The 17,990-nt window shown below is 49.0% G+C and overlaps 1 protein-coding gene across 1 annotated transcript in view; it reads left to right on the top strand.

The window, feature by feature from the left end:
* The first annotated feature begins 17,728 nt into the window (after window positions 1-17,728).
* The window catches only part of MAX (MYC associated factor X), a 25,883-nt gene continuing 25,621 nt past the window's right edge, over window positions 17,729-17,990 (top strand). Inside the window, exon 1 of the mRNA XM_021714307.1 lies at window positions 17,729-17,910. Coding sequence (XP_021569982.1) covers window positions 17,758-17,910 — 153 coding nt within the window. The 5' untranslated portion in view covers window positions 17,729-17,757. The remainder of the gene's footprint in view (window positions 17,911-17,990) is intronic.

Genomic DNA, 17,990 nt, shown 5'->3' with positions numbered 1-17,990 from the left:
AGATTAACCGTCCATTTCTCTCGGCTTCTGTATCGTCTCGATTGGCCGCAAGGAATAGCAGTTGATTAGACTGGGCCACAAAAAGCAAGTCTCTACAAACCTACCCCCAAAAGTTCAGACAGGCTGGCAAGTTCAGCTTCTCAGAAAGAAGATTTAAGCAGGGACTTGTGAACAAAAGTATTGTCTCCAGTGGCAGAGAGACAAGATGGTGAATCCCACAGGGAACCATGGGGAATTTGCTGAAGGGCAGGATTTATGGTAAGTGTGTGTTTACACCCAAGGGCAGGATTTAGAAGAGTCAGTACTTGAAAGTAGAAATCTTAGCCGGACTCAGCGGCTCAGCCTGTAATCCCAGCGCTTTGGGAGGCTGAGGTGAGTGGATTGCCTGAGCCCATGGGTTCGAGACCCGCCAGGCCAACTTGGCGAGACCTCGTCTCCACAATAAATCAAAAATTAGCCGGGCATGGTAGCATGCGCCTGTAGTTCCAGCTACTCGGAAGGCTGAGGCAGAAGGATCGCCGGAGCCTGGCAGGTCAAGGCTGCGGTGGCCGGAAGCGGCCACTGCACTCCAGTCTGGGTGACAGAGTGAGACTCCAACTCAAAAAAAAGAAAAAGAAAAAAAGAAAGTAGAAATCTTAGAGGCACTCACAGAACTGGGGCTAATCAGAAATCAACATGGGCCAGGGTAGTGGCTCACACCTGTCATCCCAGCACTTTGGGAGGCCAAGGCGAGGACTGCCTGAACCCAGGGGTTTGAGACCAGCCTGGGCAACTTGGTGAGACCTCGTCTCTACAATAAATAAATAAATAATTAGCCAGGCGTGGTGGCGCACGCCTGTAATCCCAGTTACTTGGGGGGCTGAGGTGGCAGGATCACCTAAGCACAGCATGTCGAGGCTGTGGTGGCCATGAGCTTGCCATTGCACTCCGGCCTGGGCCACAGAGTGAGATTCCACCTCAAAAAAAAAAAAGAAGTCAATGTGGGAGATCAGCATCCAAGATGAAGTTGGTTTAGCCTCCACGGTATCACTTATGGACAGAGAAACATAGGCACAGAGAGGTTAATCACTTTGTCCAAGGTCACACAACTTGTAAGTGGCAGAGTCAGGATTCCAGCAGTGATATAATTTAGTGAGTCCAAGAGGTAAGACTGTGATCTCCAGCGACCCTGTCCGTTCTGAGTCATGGCTCTATGAATCTTAGGGTTCCGAGGTGCTCTGAGGCACTCAGCATTTGGAGCACAGGATTATCTCCCTAAAACTCTGCCTCCAAGTGCTTTGTGTGGCAGTGGGAACGAACTCACAGTTAGCATGGGAAATGGAGAGGGAGAACCAAGTCTGTCTCCTGACCCCAGATTCTCAGCCCGGACTTTGCAAACTGGAAAAAGATGGTCATTCTGTTCCGGCTTAACAGACGGGCTGTTCTCTCCCTCGGAGTCAGAGGCAAGAGGCACACAGGATGGGAGAAATGGGTGTTTAATCTGATACCACGGAATCAGGGAGCGAGTTGGTGTATTCACCCTAAAAAACTCTCTCCCACGGCCGGGCTTGGTGGCTCAGTCTGTAATCCCAGCACTTTGGGAGGCCCAGGCGAGTGGGTTGCCTGATCCCGCGGATTCGAGACCTGCCCGGGCAACTTGGCGAGACCTCGTCTCTACAATAAATCAAAAATTAGCCGAGCGTGGTAGCGCACGCCTGTAGTTCCAGCTACTTGGAAGGCTGAGGCAGAAGGATCACCGGAGCCCAGCAGGTTGAGGCTGCGGTGGCCAGGAGCGGCCACTGCATTCTAGTCTGAGTTGCAGTGAGACTCCAACGCAAAAAAAAAAACTCTCTCCTAGACAGTACCACTTACTCAGACTTTATACTCCATGGCCCCTCACGAACACTGAAGTTACATTTTTGTTTCTTTGTTTTTTCAAGTCTAGTCTCACTCTGTTGCCCAGGCTGGATTGCAGTGGCACGCTCACAGCCACTGCAGCTTCAGCTTCAACCTGCTGGGCTCAGGTGATCCTTTCAACTCAGACTTCCAAATAGCTGGAACCACAGGCTCGCACCACTGCACCTAGCTAATTTTTTTGATTTATTGCAGAGACAAGGTCTCGCCATGTTGCCCAGGCTAGTCTCGAACCTGTGGGCTTAAGCAATCCTCTCACCTTGACCTCCCAAAGTGCTGGGATTACAGGCTTGAGCCACTATACCCGGCTGTTCTGTGCCTTAGTTGTTGTGCTAGTTTGCATGACTATTTTTTTTTGAGTTAGAGTCTCACTCTGATGCCCAGAGTGGAGTACAGTGGCACACTCACAGCCACCCAGCATCTACCTGCTGGGCTCCTGTGATCCTTCCGCCTCAACCTTCCAAGTAGCTGGAACTACAGGTTCACACTACCACGACCAGCTAATTTTTTTGGTTTATTGTAGAGAGAGGTCTTACCAAGTTGACCTGGCTGGTTTTGAACCCGCAATCCATTCACCTCGGCTTCCCAAAGTGCTGGGATTACAGGTTGAGTCACCAAGCCCGGCCTGCATTAATGGATTTGTTGGTCAAAACCAGGAGGACTGCTGGGACTACTTACCATCTGGGAGAAGAAAAAACACTGGCCTTGCTAGACTCTGGCATGACCATGTGCTCTTTGAGCTATCGCTGTTGCCATGCTTCCTGGCTTTGGCCCCCTTCCCTAACTTGGGGAGGTGAATCTACTCTTTTATCTCTCTCTCTTCCTAATTTACTTTTTAAATGAACTATAATTTCTAATCTAAAAAAAGAGAGAAAAGACTGGCAAAACTGTATACTAATTTCTACCTTATGTAAATTATGTCCCTATTAAACGAAAACTGAAATAAGATCTTGCCACATACATCATCTTATTTTTTTTTAATGTATCTCTCTTTTTTGTTTATAGAGAAGATGTCCCACTGTGTTACCCATACTGATCTCTAGCACCTGGCCTCAAGGGATCCTCCTGCCTCAGCCTCCCAAAGTGCTAGGATTATCGGTGTGAGTCATCCTGCCATTTCATCTGTATATCTCTATCACCTGGAGCAGGGTCTCTCCTTTGTGCTGAGGAGGGTATGGCTGGTGGAAGGGGTTGGAGCTCCAGCGGCTTTGGCACCCTGGCCCCTTGCCTGGAGGTCCTTCCATGCTGACTTGGCAAAGCCTCTGTAGTCACTTCTCCCTCATACCTTTTATTTCCCAAAATGTCTAATCTTTCATTTATTTTTTTGTTTTGTTTTGTTTTGTTAAATCCAGAGTCTCACTGTGTTGCCCAGGCTGGAGTGCAATGGTACGATCACTGCCACTGCAGCCTCGACGTACTAAGCTTAGGCAACCCTTCTGTCTCAGCCTTCCAAGTAGCTGGAACTACAGGTGTGTGCCCCGACACACTAATTTTTTGATTTATTGTAGAGACGAGGTCTCACCATGTTGCTCAGGCTGGTCCATTTATTTATTTTTTGAGTTGAGGTTTCACTCTGTTGCCCTGGCTGGAGTGCAGTGGCATGATCATGGCTCACCACAGCCTTTACCTGCTGGGCGCAGGCAATCTTTCCACCTTAGCCTCCCAAGTAACTGGGACTTTAGATGGTAGCCACCACACCTGGTTTTTTTTTGTTTTTTTTTTTTCATAGAGATGAGATTTTGCTATGTTGCCTAGACTGGTCTCGAGCCCCTGACCTCAAGTGATCCTTCTGTCTTGGTCACCCAAATGCTGAGATTGCAGGTGTGAGTCACTATGTCCAGAAAGTTGTCAGCTTAAATAACACTAATTGTTGATTTAAATTGTTAAAGTTGGGTGATGGATGTCTGAATTCTGCAAAGTTTCAAAGAGCCATCTTCCTTTTTTTATTTTTTACAAGATTTATTTATTTATTTATTTATTTATTTATTTATTTATTTATTGAGTCGCAGTCTTACTCTGTTGCCTAGGCTGGAGTGCAGTGGCATGCTCACGGCCACTGCAACCTTGACCTGCTGTGCTCAGGCAATCCTTCTGCCTCAGCCTTCCAAGAAGTTGGAACTACCGGCACATACCACTACACCCGGCTAATTTCATCTTCCTTTTAAGATTCCTAGTTTTGACCGGGCTCGGTGGCTCAGCCTGTAATCCCATGCTTTGGGAGGCCGAGGTGAGTGAATTGCCTGAGCCCGCGGGTTCAAGACCCGCCTGGGCAACCTGGTGAGCTCTCATCTCTACAATAAATCAAAAATTAGCCAGGCGTGGTAGCGTGCACCTATAGTTCCAGCTACTTGGAAGGCTGAGGCAGAAGGATCACCGGAGCCCAGCAGGTCGAGGCTGCGGTGGCCCGGGAGCGGCCCACTGCACTCCAGTCTGGGCAACAGAGTGAGACTCCAACTCAAAAAAAAAAAAAAGATTCCTAGTTTTGTGGCGAGGCACTGTGGCTCAAGCCTGTAATCCCCGCAATTTAGGAGGCCAAGGCGAAGGGATTGCCTGAGCCCGAGGGTTTAAGACCTTCCTGGGCAACGTGGCAAGCCTCGTCCTACAATAAATCAAAAAAATTAGCTAGTTGTGGTGGCGCGTGCCTGTAGTTCCAGCTACTTGGAAGGCTGAGGCAGAAAGACTGTCAGAGCCCAGCAAGTCGAGACTGCAGTGGCTGTGAGCGTGCCACTACACTCCAGCCTGGGTGACAGAATGAGACTTCAATTAAAAAAAAAAAAAAAGAGTCCTAGTTTTGTAACAGAGAAGAGACCAAAAAAACACTTCTTTGGAGGAACCAAGTGCCCCAGGGGGTGCTTCTCCAAAATAAAAGGAACTTGGAGTTTGTAGACAAAATATCCTTGCTATTTTAAGCAAGGAATAGGATCACCACTGGGCAACTTGCCACGCTTTTCAGGGTTGACTTCTGACAAAGATTCTTTGTTTGGCCATACATTAGTCAAGCTCCTGAGTCTCCTGTAGGCCCACCTGTGCACTTTTATAAAATCCAGTTTTAGACTAGACATGGTGGCTCACACCTGTAATCCCAGCACTTTGGGTGGCCGAGGCGGGAGGATCACTGGAGCCCAAAAGTTTGAGACCAGCCTGGGTAACATAGGAGACCATGCCTCTACAAAAATAACAACAACAACAACAACGATTCAGTTTTGGCAAAGAAACTTGCTAAGGCAGTTGAGCAAGACCACTCCCATCCTTGATATCATATCATCTTCAATATCTGTCCATGGCCAGGTGTGGTGGCTCATGCCTGTAATCCCAGCACTTTGGGAGGTGGAGGCAAGAGGATTGTCTGAACTCAGGGGTTTAAAACCAACCTGGGCAACTTGGCAAGACCTTGTCTCTGCAATAAATCAAAAACTTAGCCAGGCATCGTGGCACATGCCTATAGTTCCAGCTATTTGTAAGGTTGAGGTGGAAGGATCGCTTGAGTCCTGCAGGTCAAGACTGCAGTGGCCGTGACTGTGCCACTGCACTTCAGCCGGGGTGACAGAGTGAGACTCCAACTCAAAAAAAAAAAAAAATCTGACCAGATTCCTCAACATCCACCATCTCCCAAGTGATGTTTAATCACCTTGGCCAGTCTTCAGTAGGAATCCTGTTAGGTCCATTTAGCCAGAATCCCCCTCACTCCTAATATTTCCTCTTAATAATTTCTGTCAGTTGCTCCTTGGCTACACATCCCCATCTGCTCATGCTGCCCAACTCCTGCCCCATTGCAGGATGTCATGTATCTCTTTTGGGGGGCAGGGCGGGGGGCAGGGTTTTATTCTGTTGCCCAGACTGGAGTGCAATGGCAAAATCACAGCTCACTGCAGCCTTAAATTCCTGGGCTCAAGCAATCCTCCTGCATCAGCCTCCTGAGAAACTGGGACTACAGACATGCACCACCATGCCTGGTTTATTTTTCAATTTTTTGTAGAGATGGGGGTCTCCCTTTGTTGTCCAGGCTGGTCTCACACTCCTGGACTCAAGTGATCCTCTTGCCTTGACTTCCAGGCTTGAGGCTTGAGCCACTGTGCCGGGTGCTATACCTGTCTTGATGGTCCTGAATAATGTCTTCCTTGCCTTTATCAAGCATTATTGAATAACTTTTTTTTTTTTAATTGGAGTCTCACTTTGTTGCACAGGCCAGAGTGCAGTGGCATGCTCCCGGCCACTGCAGGCTCAACCTGCTGGGCTCAGGTGATCCTTCCACCTCAGCCTTTCAAGTAGCTGGAACCACAGGCATGAGGCACCACACCCAGCTAATTTTTGATTTACTGTAGAGACGATGTCTTACCATGTTGCCCAGACTGGTCTCAAACCTGCGGGTTCAGGTGATCCTCTCACCTCCACCTACCAAAGTGCTGGGATTATAGGCATGAGCCACTGCACCCGGCGTCTAATTATATTTTATTTATTATTTTTTCCCTTTGTTATTCTTTATTTTATTTTAAAGACGTGGGGTACAATTCAGGGGTAGATATACAAATGTTCATTATGCAGGTACCGTTGTTGATGAGGTGTGCCCCCCTCCCTTGGCAGTTTCCTTCAACTGCCAATCCCCTCTGCCCCCCACCCCCAGTTTCCCACTATGGCCAATCCCTTTCTTAGAGTATTATGATAATTGTTCAAGGTCCGCTTATGAGTGAGAACATGTCTAATTATATTTTAAATGAAAGTTATTGTTCCTGCCAGACATGATGGCACACATCTATAGTCCAAGCTACTTGGAAGCTGAGATGGGAGGATTGTTCAAGTCCAGGAGTTCGAGGCTGCATGAGCTATGATCACACCACTACCCTCCAACCTGGGCAACAGAGTAAGATCCTGTCTCTAGGAAGGAAAAAAAGTTATGATTCTATTCAACCTCAAACATCTCCATCAGAGATCTTCAAATTTTTTGTGTTTTTTGGAAGTTGGGCTTTGACTATGTGCTGGGACATTATTATAATATGGGCAATATTATTCTGGTATATTAAAATTTCCCCTATGCCATATAAAATCTATTGTATATTATTAACAGTGGCCGAAGTGATCAATAGAACAACGTCTATCCACAAACTTGCAACGTGTGTTGGGAAACTGACTCTGGTGTTAACCAAGCATCCTATTCTGCCTTTTTCTCAGAAAAGCTATCAACAAACGCTTTGGTTTTCTGACAAAGGAATCAAATTAATTCAAGGACTTTGAGTGAAGGGGTGCTAAACACAGCTTAGCCCTTGACACTAAGCTTCTCTCCATCATGACACCTAAGTCCTCAGAATTGTCAACACATATTTCCTAAATAATTCAGAGCTGGGTGTTATCCGCAGGAACTGCCCTGACAAGAACACAGAGGAGAGCCAGGCTAAACCAACAGCCTCCTAGTCTTCCACCAGCCCCAGGGCAATTTAGCCAGGTAGGGAAGCTCTTCTCAGCACCCTGGCAAGGGTGACACAATCATCATGATTTGTTTCCAGGTACTTCTGGGAGTGAATTAACATTTACCCATGCATGCTAGGTGCGGTGGCTCATGCCTGTAATCCCAGCACTTGGAGAGGCTGAGAGATCACTTGAGGTCAGGAGTTGGAGACCAGACTGGGCAATATAGTGAGACTCCATCTGTACCCCCCAAAATTTTATTAATTAATTTATTTATTTATTTATTTTGAGTTGGAGTCTCACTCTGTCGCCCAGGCTGGAGTGCACTGGCATGCTCAAGGCTACTGCAGCCTCGACCTGCTGGCCTCAGGTAGCTGGAACTACAGGCACACACTACCATGCCTGGCTAATTTTCTTTGGTTTATTGTAGAGATAAGGTCTCACCAAGTGGCCCAGGCTGGTCTCGAACCTGAGGGCTCAGGCAATCCTCTCATCTCGGCCTCCCAAAGTGCTGGGATTACAGGCTTGAGCCACCATGCCGGGGCCTTTAAAATTTTTTAAAAGAAAAACAAAACATTTACCCATGCAGTCTATAAAATGTGACGGATTTGAAGCCAGACATGGCCGTTCATATCTGTAATCCTAGCACTTTGGGAGGCCAAGGCAGGAAGATTGCTTGAGACAGGATTTCGAGACCAACCTAGGCAACATAGCAAGAGCCTGTCTCTCCAAAAAAAGTTAAAAAATAAGCTTGGCGTGGAGGTGCACACCTTTAGTCCCAACTACTCCGGAGGCTGAGGTGGAAGAATCACTGAGTTCAGGAGGTCAAGGTTGTGGTGACCTGTGATTGTACCACTGTACTCCAGCCTGGGTGACAGAATGAAACCTTGACTCAAAAAAAAATTATGGGATTGAGGCCGTGCATGGTGGCTCATGCCCGTAATCACAGCACTTAGGGAGGCAGAGGCAAGAGGATTGTCTGAGGCCAGGGGTTCGAGACCAGCCTGGGCAACTTGGAGAGACCTCATCTTTATGCTAGATCAAAAAATTAGCCGGGCATGGTGGCACATGCCTGTGGTTCCAACTACTTGGAAGGCTGAGGTGGAAGGATCGCCTGAGCCCAGCAGGTCAAGGCTGTGGTGGCCATGAGTGTGCCACTACACTCCAGCCTTGGCAGCAGAGGGAGATTCTGACTCAAAAAAACATATATGGGATTGAAATAAATAATTTTAAGGCTCAGTCCTGCAGAATTCATCGTCTTAGCATGGTTAGGCTGCTATAGCAAAACACCATTAACTAGCCTGTAATCCCGCGCCTTTGGGAGGCTGAGATGAGTGTATTGCCTGAGCCCGTGGGTTCGAGACCTGCCTGGGCGAGACCTCATCTCTACAGTAAATCAAAAAATCAGCTGGGCGTGGTAGCGCATGCCTGTCATTCCGGCTACTTGGAAGGCTGAGGCAGAAGGATCGCCGGAGCCCAGCAGGTCGAGGCTGCGGTGGCCGGGAGCGGCCATTGCACTCCAGTCTGGGTGACAGAGTGAGACTCCAACTCAGAAAAAAAAAATACCATTAACTGTGCCTTATAAACAATAAACATCAATTTCTCATAATTCTGTAGACTAGGAAGATCAAGGAAGCAGCAGATTCAGTGTCTGGTGAGGACTCATTCCTCATAGGTGACACCTTCTCACTACATCCTCACAGGGTGGAAGGGGCAAATGAGCTTCCTTGTCCTTTTTTTTTTTTTTTTGAGTCAGGGTCTCACTCTGGTTGCCCAAGCTGGAGTGCAGTGGCATGATCATGTCTACTACAGCCTGGACCTGCTGGACTCAGGTTATCCTTCAGACTCAGCATTCCAAGTAGCTAGAACCACAGGCACGTGCCACCACGCCCGGCTAATTTTTGGATTTATTGTAGAGATGACATCTCACTAAGTTGCCTGGACTGGTCTCAAACCCATGGGCTCAGGCAATCCTCTCACTTAGGCCTCCCAGAGTGTTGGGATTATAGGCGTGAGCCACCACACCAAGCTGAATTTTTTTATTTATTGTAGAGAGAAAGTCTGGACAAGTTGCCCAGTCTGGTCTCGAATCCCTGGGCTCAGGCAGTCCTCTCAGCTCTGCCTCCCAAAGTCCTGGGATTACAGGCAAGAGACACTTCACTGGCTCCTTGTCCTTCCTTTACAAGGGCACCTACCCATCCATGAAGGCTCTACCCTCATGACCTAATTACCTCCCAAATGACTCCCCTTCCTAATACCATTGCTTGGGTGTTAGGATTTCAACATATGAATCTGGGGGGACACAATCATTCAGATTATAGCATATTGTATACCCACCATGTGCCAGTTACCACCCTAGGTGCCAGGGATGTGACTAGGCCCCTGGCCTCATAATACTCACAGTCTAGTGGGCCAGTAGGCAAAAAAACAAGCAAAACCAAATAAAAATAGATGGTGGCTGGGCCTGGTGGCTCACATCTGTCATCTGAGCACTTTGGGATATTGAGGCAGGAGGATCTCTTGAGCTCTGGAGTTCGAGACTAGCCCAGGCAACATAGTGAGGCCTCATCACTACAAAAAAAAAAAAAAATATATATATATATATATATATATACTTAAAATAGCCAGATTTGATGGAGCTGTATATAGATGATGTGGGACCAAAAAAAAAAAAAAAAAACCCCAGAATTATTTTTTGCAGGGCTGGGAGCCCTAAAACGGGCCCTAAAAGGAGCCCTAAAAGCCCTAAAAGGTACAGGCTTCCCCTGAAAGGTAAGTGCTCTAGCAATCACCAGCATCAGTGGACCAACTAGTGCTGTTGTGAGAGGCTGCATTCAGCTTCAGTGAATTTTGGAGATTCTTTTTTTTTTTTTTGAGTTGGAGTCTCACTCAGTCGCCCAGACTGGAGTGCAGTGGCCGCTCCCGGCCACTGCAGCCTCAACCTGCTGGGTCCCGGAAATCCTTCCACCTCAGCCTTCCTAGTAGCTGGAACTACAGGCGTGCGCTACCACGCCCAGCTAATTTTTTCGATTTATTGTAGATATAAATCGATGGTGATAAATGCTGCCCACCTTAGGCAACAAGCTGCCAAGACCTCTCTGATCAGCTAAACGTGAGCTGGCCACTTCCCAAGCCAGGGAATGAGCCTACAGCCAAGGAGGACTGCAGGACAAAGACCTTGACTAGACCGGGTAAAGGGAGACCAGGGGAGATGTGGGTCAAAGAGCAGGGCAGGAGGGGTGAGACCTGAGGTTAGTGAGGCCAGCAGGGGCCAGATCACACAGGACCTGAGTCTTGGTCAGGAGGCAAAGTCAATGGCATTGCAGGGACGTGACCTGATCTACCTCTGTAAACGATCACTCTGGCTGTTCAAGTAGAGAATGAATTCGAATGGGGGAAAGTATAAAAGCCAACTTTTATTGTTTTGAATTGGAGTCTCCATCATCCAGACTGGAGAGCAGTGGCATGAATACAGTTCACTGCAGCCTTGGCCTGGGCTCAAGGGATCCTTAGGCATGAGCTTCCCATGTAGCTGGGATTACAGGTGAGCAACGTTATACCAAGCCAATTTTGTTGTTGTTGATGATGATGTTTTGTAGAGAGGAGGTCTCACTATGTTGCCCAGGCTGGTCTTGAAGTCCTGGCCTCAAGCAATCCTCCCACCTTCCAAAGTGCCACCACGCCTGGCCCAACTTTTCATTAGTTCAAATACTTTGTATTAAATGCCTACTATGTGCCAGCCTCATTGACTAGGGTGCAATTGCAGAGAAGGAAGAAAATAAATAAACGGAGTGAGTTCTGTTCCGGAGGTAGCGCCAACAAGGACTTGCTTATGGTGGGCATGTGGGAGGGCCCTGCCGAGAGGTAAAAAGAGAATTTAGCTCCCAGGTTTCGGGTTTTGGTAACTGAGTGGATGGCAGCACCATTTGGGAGGAGGGGTGGGAGGACCCAAGAGATATTTGGAAGAGGCAAGTCTCAGATGCCTAGGTGACCCCTAGGAGAGGCCGAGTGCAACGGATGAATGGAGGGCTTCCGAGAGGCTCTGAACTGGAAGGCTCCGTGGACAGGAGCACCTGGGGAAAGGTCTGGGCCCCAGGGACCTTTGGCAGGCAGGTGAAGGAGGGGCGAACAGGTTTGGTGAAAGATAGGCATACAACCACCAAGTGGCTAAGCGTCTGTCTAAGGGTTCTCTCCCACGTGCCTCTCCCCCCAGCTCCCAGGTCACTACCCTTTCCTCTAGGGGTGGGACAACCATCCTGATGGTCCTGTGCCATCCGTTGCCACTCTTACCATGTATTTGCGAACACCTCTTGATAAAGCTCCTCCAGTGATCCTAATCTGAGTGCGCCAGTTGGTTCCTGCAGGGATCCGTAGGGCTACACCCCCTCCCCCAGATAAGGAGAAAGTGAGCTGCACTGACATGGGAGACGGCCAGGACTGTGTTCCTATGGTCATGGTTGGGGCAGGGTGCTGCTCATTGAAGATAATGGGTTCAATGAGATAGTTCCTGTCTTTTAATAGCTCTGCAGCTCTGGTGAGAAAGACGCTGCTCAATTAGGAAGAAAGGAAAAAGAAAAATGGAAAATTCCACCTTCCAGGGCAAACGCTATGGACTTTTTATTGTTGTTTTTTGATTTTCTTTTTAGTTGGGGTCTCACTATGTTGCCCAGGCTGGAATGCGATGGCACAATCAGGGCCCACTGCACCCTCCACCTCCTGGGCTCAGGGATCCTTCTACCTCAGCCTCCCAAGTAACTGGGACAACAGGTGCGCACCACCACAACTGACTAATTTTGTTAGCCAGGTCTGGCTACGTTGTCCAGGTTGGTCTCAAACTCTGGGCTCAAGCTATCCTCCCACCTCGGCCTCCCAAAATGCAGAGATAACAGGCATGAGCCACTGCACCTGAACGTTTTTGACGAGCAGTCTCTAATACATTTCTCTACATGCAAAACCTCATACAGTTATGATTGGTTTTATAAGAGCTCATACTTCACACGCTTTTTCTCATCCATCCATAGCCGCGGGTTTTGAGCTGCCCATGGAATGATCCAAGTCGATGTCTCCAGAAATAAATGGCACGTAATCTGGAGTTAAGGCGAGCGGTACGGTCTTGGGGTCACCAACAAAGAGATGGTCATCAAAGCCTCAGGAAGTGAAGGGTCCCCTAGGCAGAGGGCGGAAGGAAATGAGGCAAGTGCCAACCACAGAGCCCCTGGCACTCGGAGAAGGGGTGAGGGGAACCAGTAGGGAGGGGAAACACAGACATTCTTGGCCTGTGAGAAAGAGGCATGGTCAACAGTGTAGAAGGTCATGATGAGAGAAGAGTTCGGATTTGCTGGTAAAGGAGTAGCCGGGGCCTGGAAGAGAGTATTTTCAGTTGAGTGGCAGGGCAGAAAGCAAACTGTAAAGAGCTGAAGAGAAAATGAAGGCAGTCGGCCTGCCCTGCACCCCCACACCACCGGCTGCTCCTCTTCTCCCGGTCAGAACTTTTTTTTTTGAGTTGGAGTCTCGCTCTGTCACCCAGGCTGGAGGGCAGTGGCACGCTCCCAGCCACCACAGCCTCCACCTGCTGGAGGATCCAGCGATCCGTCCGCCTCAGCCTTCCAAGTAGCCGGAACCACAGGCGTGCGCTACCACGCTCAGCTAGTTTTTTATTTATTGTAGAGATGAGGTCGCGCCAAGTTCCCTGGGTGGGTCTTGAACCTGCGGGTTCAGGCAATCCTCTAGCCTCAGTCTCCCAAAGTGCTGGGATTACAGGCTGAGCCACCGTGCCTGGCCAGAACTTCTCAAACTCTAATATGCACATGAAAAGCCTGGGCCCGATATGATCATGTAGATCTGATTTGGCAGGTCCGGGGTGAGGCCTGAGGTTCTGCATTTCTTTATTTGTATTTTTTTTTTTTTTTGAGTTGGGGTCTCACTTTGTTGTCCAGGCTAGAGTGCAGCGGCATGATCATGGCTCTGTGCAGCCTTGACCTCGTGAGCTCAGGTGATCCTTCCACCTCAGCCACCTAAGTAGCTGGGACTACAGGCATGCACCACCATGCCTGCCTTTTTTTGGTGGGGGGAGGGGGTATTTTTTGTAGAGACAGTGAGACTCCAACTTTAAAAAATTTTTTTTCCTTAAATTCCAAATGTATGAGGATTTTCTAGTTATCTTTTTCTTATTATTTCTACTTTTACTGCATTCTGTCTAAGAACAGGGTTGCTAAGATTACAGTCCTTTGAAACTTGTTGAGATTTGTCTGAATGGTTCATGAGTGCTTGGAAATAACATGTTCTACAGTTGTTGGGTACAGTGTTTTGTCTATTAGGTCCAATTTTTTTTTTTTTTGAGTTTGAGTCTCACTCTGCTGCCCAGGCTGGAGTGCAGTGGCATGCTCACGGCCACCGCAGCCTCGACTCGTTGGGCTCAGGTGATCCTTCCACCTCAGCCTTCCAAGTAGCTGGAACTACAGGTATGCACCATCATGCCCTGCTAATTTTTCTTGATTTATTGTAGAGATGAAGTCTTGCCAAGTAATCCTCTCGCCTTGGCCTCCCAAAGTGCTGGGATTATAGGCCTGAGCCACCGTGCCCAGCCTTATTAGGTTCAATTTATTAACCGGGTTGATAGTCTATCAATTACTAAGAAGAGATGCGTTAAGATCTCAAGTCTGCTACCAGGAAAACCTTTCTTCCTCTGATCAGCCTCCTTGCTTGAGACCCCAACCGGGGATTCAGGAGGAGCAAAATCTGACCTGGTCTTGCAGACCCAGCCCTTACCCTGATGGAGCTGACAATCCAAGAATTCCCAGATCACCAACACCTCCCAGCCCACCTCAGACCTGGCCCTCCTTCTCCCTCCCCTGAGCTCTCTCAGCATTCGCTGCCTATAAAACTAACTTGAAGCTCTTCAAATAGTTTGAAGAGTTTGACTTCATTGCAATTACTTGTGTTCATAATTTACTCCCGTCAGGCCTTAGATTTCACATGAGCAAAGACTTTCTTATTTTTCTTTAAAACAGCTTTACTGAAATATAGTAACTGATATACCATAAAATTCTTTTTTTTTTTTTTGAGTCTGAGTTTCACTCTGTTACCCAGGCTGGAGTGCAGTGGCATGCTCATGGCCACTGTAGCCTTGACCTGCTGGGCTCAGGCGATCCTTTCACCTCAGCCTTCCAAGTAGCTGGAACCACAGGCGTGCGCCATCACACCCAGCTGATTTTTCTTGATTTATTGTAAAGATGAGGTCTTGCCAAGTTGCCCAGCTGGTCTTAAACCTGTATGCTCAGGCAATCCTCTCACCTCGGTCTCCCAAACTGCTGGTATTATAGGCATGAGCCACTGTGCCCGGCCTAAAAAATTCACTTTCAAAGTGTACAATTCAGCTACCACAGCCTCAATCGCCTAGGCTCAGGTGATCCTTCCTCCTCAGCCTTCCAAGTAACTGGAATCACAGGCACTCACTGCCTTGCCCAGTTCATTTTTTAATTTATTGTAGAGAAACAGTCTAGCTATGTTGCCTAGGTTGGTCTTGAACACCTGGGCTCAGGCAATCCTCTTGCCTCCCACTCCCAAAGTGTTGGGATTACATGTGTGAGCCAATACACCTGGCAAGACGATCTTATTTATTGTGGCATCCTCTATAATTCTGTCTGGGATGCACATTGAAATCATCCAAAGAGATTTACAAACCCCTGGTTCTTGCCTCCCAGAGGTTCTGGCTTCATTGGTTTGCGGTATAGCCTAAAGACAGGAATTGTTCAAAGCTCCCAATGGCAATTTGAACTTGTAGCCAGAGTTACCCTATAGAGCTTTGCACATAGCAGGGACCCAATGACTGTCTGCTGTAATTACCAACTAGTCCTAACTTCTAGTATCCAGTTAATTAACTCGACTCAAGTGCCACCCTCTGTGTCTCTCTCATAGTCCATCAGCTCGTATCACCCAGTGGTCTGCTTCTGTCTGTCTCTCCATCTCAGTGTGGAAGAAACAAAGTCAAAAGGATTTAGAAAAAATAAGTTCACTTGCAAAGACATGCAGACTTCAGTGGAACTGGATCACTGAATATGAAACACCATGTTGCCCAGGCTGGTCTCTAATCCCTGGACCCAGGCAATCCTCTCGCCTCTGCCTGCCAAAGTGCTGGGATTACAGGCATGAGCCATGGTGACTGGCACAACACACACATATATTTATATATATATATATTTTTTTTTTTTTCTTCTTTTTTTTTGAGTTGAAGTCTCACTCTGTCATCTAGACTGGAGTATAGTGGCCACTCCTGGCCACTGCAGCCTCGACCTGCTGGGCTCTGGCAATCCTTCCGCCTCAGCCTTCCAAGTAGCTGGAACTACAGGCACGCGCTACCACACCAGCTAATTTTTGATTTATTGTAGAGATGAGGTCTCGCCAAGTTGCCCAAGCAGGTCTCGAACTCTTGGGCTTAGGCAATCCATTCACCTCGGCCTCCCAAAGTGCTGAGATTACAGGCTGAGCCACCAAGCCCGGCGATATATATATTTTTGAGTTGAAGTCTCACTCTGTCGCCCAGGCTGGAGGGCAGTGGCATGTTCCCGGTCACTGCAGCCTCGACCTGGTGGGCTCAGGCGATCCTTCCGCCTCAGCCTTCCATGTAGCTGAAAATACAGGCACGCACCACCATGCCCAGCTAATTTTTTATTGTAAAAATGAGGTCTCACCAAGTTGCCCAGACTGGTTGCGAACTCATGGACTTAGGCAATCCTCTCACCTCGGCCTCCCAAAGTGCTGGGATTATAGGTCTGAGGCACCTCACCCGGTTTTTTGTTTTTTTTTTTTGAGTCAGAGTCTCATTCTGTTGCCCAGGCTAGAGTGCAGTGGTCGCTCCCAGCTACCACAGCCTCGACCTGCTGGGCTCCGGCGATCCTTCCGCCTCAGCCTTCTAAGTAGCTGGAACTACAGGGACGCGCTACCACACCCAGCTAATTTTTTGATTTATTGTAGAGGCGTGGTCTCACCAAGTTGCCCAGTCTGGTCTCGAACCCCTAAGCTTAGGCACTCCTCTCACCTCGGCCTCCCAAAGTGCTGAGATCACAGGTCTGAGCCACCGTGCAAGGCCAACAACACATAGAGGGAAAAAAGGGCCAGGCATTCTGGCTCACGCCTGTACTCCCAACACTTACAGAGGGCAAGGTTGAGTCCAGGAGTTTAAGGCCAGCCTGACAAAATAGTGAGACCTCTTTTCTGGGGAAACAAAGAAAAAGGAAAAAATGCAAAAGAAGTGATTCTTCTTTTACATTGATCTCCTCTATATGGATGATATGTTCTCACTGGGGATGTATGTCACAACAGTTGTGTGTGACATATCCCCGATCTGCATTAAAAAGTAAGGGATAAAATGGTCTTGACTTGGGAATCAATAACTCTTGGGAGAAGCTCAAGATTTCATTCATTTTGGAGACCAGATGCAAAAGAGTAGTGTGGCTGGATTACTTGATCCCAGGGTGGAATGTGCCTTTTGATATTGTTTTGTTTTCCCTTCCCAAAGGACTTGATGCACTCTTACAATGGCGGCAGGACAGTCATGTAAGCTTGCACAGCTGTGAGCTGCAGAGGGCAGGGAGGGTTCTGAACTTGTACACTGCGACATCCCGGCGCCGGCACATGCTAGGTGTTCAATCAACACGGGTGGAACGGCTGGGATTACACCTCAAGCTATAGTATATAAATATGTTTTTCCCTGGACAAGGAGCTGCACAAGTTTCCTCTTTTGATGCTTTTTGCGATCTCAATTATGTACGCTGAATGGAAACACTCCCTGAACTGCCTGGACGACAAACTCAGAGGGGGCTTCTACCTCCATTACACGGTTGCCGAGGGTCGGGGTCTGTGCGGTGGGGTCCTCACGTGCGGCGGAGCGGCGAGGATGGTCACTCTCGGATCAGTAGATACACGACCCTCGCGGCCGGGAGCGTCCACAGCGAGGTCGGTCATCCTGCCTGTCCCGAAAGACCACTTAGCCCCTGCCCTTGCTCCCTCTCCACCAGATCCCGGGGCTCCGTGTGGGCGTCCCGAGCCGCGCCCCCGGCTTGGCCGCAGCAGGTTCCCGTCCCTCCCGGGCGGGTTACGCCCCAAGGAGCAAAGCGGAGCGACTCGGGCATCCAGACGGCAAAGTAAAACCAGTCGCACCAAAGAGAGGCAGCGTTATTTAGGCAGCCGGCAACTCCCCCAGAGCCTCCACCCAGTCCCCTGGGCCCGACGCCCAGAGCTCAGACGGCGCCCGGCTCCTGGAGCCCCAGCTCCCTCCACGTGTCCTGTCTTCCCAGCAGCCTCTTCTGCCTCCTCGGGAGGAAAACCTCCTGACAACTCGCGGTCTGCGGACTACGACTCCCAGGAGGCACCGCGCCGCGCCTCTCCCCGCCCCCTCCCCGGGACACGCAGGCGCTCTGAGCTCCGTCGACAAGCCGGGCCGGAGACGACTGGAGGCAGTGCCTTATGGGACTTGTAGTTTTCTTGGAGGTACATGGGCAGTCTGTCAGAACGGCCGGAACTACAAGCCCCGGTGGCCCCTGCGCGACGAGCCCGGTCACGTGGCAGGGGGTCGACCTGGCGTGCGTGCCGCCGTTGATCCGGTGCTGCAGTGAGGAGGTGGTTCTTCCCGTGTTGTGTGTGTGTATGTGTGTGTGTGTGTGTGTGTGTGTGTGTGAGTGAGAGAGCGAGTGAGTGAG

This window comes from Carlito syrichta, unplaced genomic scaffold (assembly GCF_000164805.1).
Source record: "Carlito syrichta isolate Samal-C Ts95f unplaced genomic scaffold, Tarsius_syrichta-2.0.1 Scaffold305593, whole genome shotgun sequence".
NCBI lineage: Eukaryota > Metazoa > Chordata > Mammalia > Primates > Tarsiidae > Carlito > Carlito syrichta.
Note: the sequence above shows the minus strand (reverse complement) of the source record. Positions and strands in the feature narration are given on the sequence as shown.